We start from the raw sequence: 5,415 nt of genomic DNA on the forward strand, positions 1-5,415 counted from the left end.
AAGCATGACGATGGCGTGCGCTTTGTTGACGAGGTCCTCCTTCTCGTCGGCAGTGGCCTTGCGCCGCGCGGCCTCCAGCTCCTCGCGCTGGGCGGCGAACTTGGCCGTGGCGGCATTGATCTTGACGGCCGCTCTCCGTTCCCTCCTCTTCGCCGATTCCGTGTCCAACTTGGCGATCTCCTCCGGCGTGCACTCCGACCGCGGCTTCCTTGGCGCCTTCTTCTTCACCTTTGCGGTCGGGTCGACGGCCAGGCCGCCGAAACTTGGAGGGGCATCGGCCATGGACGGGGGAGAGAGAGGGCGGCGGGAGGGATGTGGGAGGGTTTGGGGGAAATGGCGCCAAATGGGCGTGGGGGGGGGGGGGGGGGGTTTGGTTTGTCCCACCGACAGGCGGGCCAGGGGAGGACAAGCGCGTGCGTCCCGCCCGTCCGCGCGCTGTCCGTTTCACCCCAAAACCGGCGTAATTTTGGGCCGGGGATGGGTCGAAAGCGGACACAAAGCGGACAAAAGTCCGTTTGCACCCGCGCGCTGGACCGTCTCGTTTGTCCCTTTTACCCCAAATGGACGGGGGCGGACAGGATAGGGTCACGCGGTGGAGTTGGCCTAACCGAAATGTTGTGCCACTAGCTGGCATGCATTAAAGTTAGTATAAAGTTGAGTCATCTATTTTAGAACGGATGGAGTGTTATTTTGGTTGCATGCATGAACTAGGCAGTATTGTGGTAATGATTCCACGTCCACAGCAGCAATTACCAGTGCCGCAAATGGAATGGCCTGGCGTGTGGGTGTGGGTGTGGGTGGTAGCTGGCATCCAATAATTACTGTGGAAATGCATGCACGCGGACGCGGGAGCTAAAACGAGCTACCGAGCCAGCCTTTCACTGCCATGTATGCATTGCCAAAGATGCGTGGTTTCCTCCTGTGTGAAGCCCATGAGGCCATGACCATGAGACGAAACGGAAACGAGATCACATGCCGGACCGGACCTTCTCCTCTCTCCCTCTCTCCCTAGACGAGACGAGAAAGAAACAGCCAGTGCAGCTCAGCTGGGCCGCACGCCTGCGCCTGCTCGACACGTCTCATCGCATGCAGGCTCGCCACTGCGCTGCTCAGTACTACGTACAGTATATGTTAGGAGCACACCAAGGTTCAAGAAGCACACCAAGCTTGCAAGGAAGGGCCTCCCATTATCTCATCATCTGACCAGTTGACGCACGTACGGTGAGCCCCCTCCCCTCCCCTCTTGTTGGGGCTTCTTCTTCTTCTTCTTCTTCTTCTTCTTCTTCTTCTTCTTCTTCTTCTTCTTTCTTGTGTTTCTTTCTTGCTCATCTCTTCCAATCTGTAGCTTGGATCCATGAGCATGGGCATGGACTCCCCGCAGAAGAAGCTTGGCTCCATATCCATGGACGGCGGCAAGACGCCTCCTCTGCTGCTTGAGGTTGCGGCCCAGCTGGCCAAGAAGGCGATAGCCGCTTCTCCGTTCCCGGATGCACACCGGCTGGCCAGCGCTTGGGCGTTCGTCAGCGCCTGGTTCTTCCCCGTCTCCATCGCCTTCGGCTCCCTCATCGACCTTCTACTCTGCAGCAAGGTACGTAATAATTAACTACGACTCAGTTCCCACTTCCCATTTCCCAGTCGATCGACCATGCGCCAACTTCGTCTTCGTCTTCCTGAAGCTGGGGTGGTGCCATTTTCTGGAGCGCGAGTGGGACCGGCCCATAGACAGCGCCCTCTGGATCGGCCTGTGGTGCTGCCCCGCACTCCAGGCGGCCGTGGCGGCGCTCGCTCTGCTGCTCCCGTCCCGCCACCGCCGGATCCGCCGTGCCCTTGCCTACCTCGCCGTCTCGGTCGCCATCGTCGGCCATTCTTTGATGGCCAGCCTCGTCCCCCTTGTTGTCGCTGCCTACCCAGGGCCAGGGCTAGGATACCTCCTGCTCATCGTCTTGTTCGTCTGCGCCGCGGCGGCGCTGGCGCAGCTGCTCCCGTGCCTCTCCCTCCGGATCCGCCGTGCCCTCGCCCACCTCGCGCTCGCCATCGTCGGCCTCTGTATTTTGGCCAGCTTGGCCCTCGCCGCCGACACAGCATTCCTCATCCTCTTGATCGGCTACTCGGCGGTAATCTTCACCCTCGCGGTGGGTGACCTCCTCAGCTTCCTGGCCCTCCTCCTCGGAGGCGAGGAGGAGTAGCTGCTGATCGGCAAGCCGCGAGCTCCATATATCTCCATGGATCAGCTCATGAGGTACTCACGTACGTCCGACTGATGAGTAGTTGTACGTAGTAGTAACTTGATCATGGATCTCCTACCACTTAATCTGCCTAGTATTGGACCTTAATTTGATGTGGAATTAATTAGCCTGTACGTTATCTGTGTGATGTGGAGCTTGCCTGGATTAGTATTGATGAACAAGCTATATGGAGTCTTAATTTGATGTAGTATTGGACCTTTCATATGGATGCCTAGCTTGGGTATAGTTTGATGTTGGTGAAATCGTTACCGTAGTTTATATGTATGTATGCAACCATTCATGTTGTATTTGCTGTTGAGCATTTCATTATGGCCACCACTGGCGTATCGATGTGGCTTGGAATAGCCAGTAGTCCATCGGGAAATGAGTTGAGGTCCTCCTTACTTTTGTTGTCTCCTTCATTTGGGAGCCAAAATCGCCATCTGCTTATGCTCAACGGACCCACACGCTGGGCACTTGTATTGTATGAGCGCTCGAGCAAAACCTGCTCCCATGCTCTGTTTTTTAAGGGAAAGACCTTCGTATGGCTAGCTTTATCAACTTCAAATTATTGTTACATCATCCACTAAAAATCTGACTATGGAGCTAGGGCCTAGGGGCTATTGCATCCCAATTTGCGGGCTAGGAGCTGCAAGCATTCTCGGAGAGCTGCAACCTCTGCCGAGACGACATGAGCAACCTGCTCGAGTCTTGCCGTTGCTGCACCTACGATAGCTCCACCACCACCTGAAAAAAGTGCACCAACGTTCAGAACTTATGATCTTCTTCCACTTGTTTAGATGTGGGATGGGCTTCATGTTTAGCCGCTCTCATTCTCATTCTCCACCGATGACCGTTGAACACCACTGCTTCAGTTGGTTGCCTAGGTTAATATTGGTTAGCCGACTTGTTTGACACAACTATTGCATATCGAATTTGGAACTGAATTTCATGTTCAGTAACTGGTCGATGAGCATGCAGAAAACTACTGTGTAAGTAAGCTCATGCTCTGCGTTTGCGGGACATCGGCCACTGATGAGTTGCCATGTGTGCCAATGGCTTCATCTGGACCGTCTAAAAGACCAAAACAAACTGAACTGAAGCAGTAAAGCCCGTGTGCCAGGCGTGGATGGCTACAGATGTTCAAGTAGAACTGATATACAGAGAGCAGAGTAGCTCATGGGTGACTTCTTCCACTTGTTCAGACGCCCATTCTCTGTTGGGTGTACAAACTAAATAAGACTGATGAGCGTTGGTTAGCCAACTTGTTTGACACAAGTAGTATCATGTCTAAAATTCTGAACTGAATTTCATATTCAGTAACTGATCGATGAGCATACAAAAACTACTGTGATTAAACTGATGCTCTGCGTTTGTCGGCCTTCGGCCACTGATGAGTTGCCACATGTGCCATTGGCTTCATCTCTTTTTTTTTTTGGAAAAGGAGGCTCACCCCCATTGGCTTCATCTGGACCGTTCAAAAGACCAAGACAATGAACAGAGGCAGTAAAGGTCCGTGTGCCAGGCGTGGATAGCTTCAGATGTTCAAGTAGATGTGATATACAGACTGACTGCAGAGAGCATAGTTGGCTTAAGAGTAAAAATTCAGATAACAAAACCTGTTCTGTTTGGTCCGGAATGTCTCGGGGACTTTCAGAATCTTGATGCATGCACAGTTTGTCATTTCAGGTTACCAGTCCTCCCTAGCTAGTTCAGTCAGATGAACTAACTAGGGAGGATCCTAACCAAGGATAACTTATCTAGACGAGGGTGGAAAGGACCAAATTTCTGCGAGTTTTGTGGCGTTTCTGAGAGCATTGATCATCTATTCTTTTCGTGCTCTTGTGCTAGGTTTTTAGGAATGTGATATGTGGTACACTAGGTAACCCGAAATTATCTTTATCTTTCTTTGATCTTTGTCAAAACTGGATACCATCTTATTCTGGAAAGGATAGGGCTATTGTTTCTATTGGTGCTGCTGCTTTGATATGGACAATTTAGAAAACAAGGAACAAATCCTGTTTTCAACGTGTTTTCCTTTCAAACCCTATCAATGTAATATTTACCCTGTGTTCTTTGTTGGATTCATGGATGATTCTACAGAGAAAAGGTGTGCAAAAAATGCTTAGGGAGGTTTCCAAGAGGCTATCTCGGGTAGCAAATGAAGTCTACAGAAGATCATATGGGTGGAATCCTTCTGCTCTAAGACTGGGTTTTGTGTCTATCTGAAATTGGGCGGTTCTGTAGTATGTTTTGCCTATTGTTTTGGCTGATGTGCAAATTGTAAAAGATGTTTAAAAGTCTGTTCTCTCTCCGGTAGTGGGTGATTTGGCATCCTATAGATATGGTTATATGTCTAGGATGTAGGTTGCTTATCAGTTGATGAGGTGATGCATCAGATCTGATGGAAAAAAGTGCTGTGGTGGTTGTATCTAGACTTCTATTTTCTTAATGAAAACGGGGGCCATGTGACCCTTTTATCGAAAAAAAAAGTCAGATGAACTAAAATTTCGGCAGTGATGTAGCTTTTGAAATTTTAGTTCAACTGGTTGAACTAAAAAAAGGGTCAGATGGAATTTGCAGACCCCCACAGTTTGCCACTACTTACCATGAAAGCGTGTCAATCGATCTTCATACCGACTTTCAGAAACTAATTAACTGGAAACACATCTTCATGTCGACAGCCTACTTATGGCCTTGTACTCCCTCTGTAAACAAATATAAGAGTGTTTAGATCACTACTTTAGTGATCTAAACGCTCTTATATTTCTTTACGGAGGGAGTACCTCAGAACACATCTCTTGCCTTCTTGCAGTGTCCTGCAGATCGACTGCCTTGTATGTAGTCCTTCTGAAGAAACTTCCTACCAAATCAAGGTCCAATTGCACAAGTGTTATAGGCAACACTCAATTTTCATTAACAAAGCACGAAAACGATGTACTATATAATAATATAAGGTAGAACAGAATAGGCACCCGAGTTCGATGCACGCCAGGAAAACCCACTAGTTGTGTTACCACTTGTAATAATACAACCTATGGGACGAAAAACCTGGCGCGACATCGATCATTCAACCTAAGTTCAGAAAATACAGAGCATGCAGTGATATATGTTACAGTATTTTACATCCCAGGGAGTAGCAACAAACGAGAGGAGACACGTCTCAGCAGCGCTAGAACTGACACTGTCG

General features: G+C 49.7%; 1 protein-coding gene across 2 annotated transcripts; it reads left to right on the forward strand.

Annotated features, from left to right (window-relative positions):
- The first annotated feature begins 1,005 nt into the window (after positions 1 to 1,005).
- LOC125528162 lies at positions 1,006 to 4,738 on the forward strand. 2 transcript variants are annotated; one of them, XR_007292334.1, is made up of 4 exons: positions 1,006 to 1,221; positions 1,346 to 1,588; positions 1,677 to 2,239; positions 4,329 to 4,738. XR_007292334.1 is itself a non-coding variant. In XM_048692672.1 (3 exons), exons 2-3 carry the CDS (start codon positions 1,355 to 1,357, stop codon positions 2,184 to 2,186), a joined length of 744 nt encoding a protein of 247 aa, XP_048548629.1. In that variant the 5' UTR covers positions 1,006 to 1,221; positions 1,346 to 1,354; the 3' UTR covers positions 2,187 to 2,613. The 2 variants fall into 2 exon arrangements, 1 of the variants encoding a protein (XP_048548629.1); XM_048692672.1 differs by lacking the exon at positions 4,329 to 4,738 and having other exon boundaries at positions 1,677 to 2,613.
- Positions 4,739 to 5,415: the final 677 nt, after the last annotated feature.

The sequence above is a fragment of the Triticum urartu genome, chromosome 1 (genome assembly GCF_003073215.2).
Source record: "Triticum urartu cultivar G1812 chromosome 1, Tu2.1, whole genome shotgun sequence".
NCBI lineage: Eukaryota > Viridiplantae > Streptophyta > Magnoliopsida > Poales > Poaceae > Triticum > Triticum urartu.

Coding starts and splice junctions, on each gene's coding strand:
- LOC125528162 (XM_048692672.1), top strand. CDS start 1,355: ATGAGCATGGGCATGGACTCCCCGCAGAAGAAGCTTGGCTCCATATCC. Junction 1,589..1,676: donor ACCTTCTACTCTGCAGCAAG/GTACGTAATAAT, acceptor GTCTTCCTGAAG/CTGGGGTGGTGCCATTTTCT.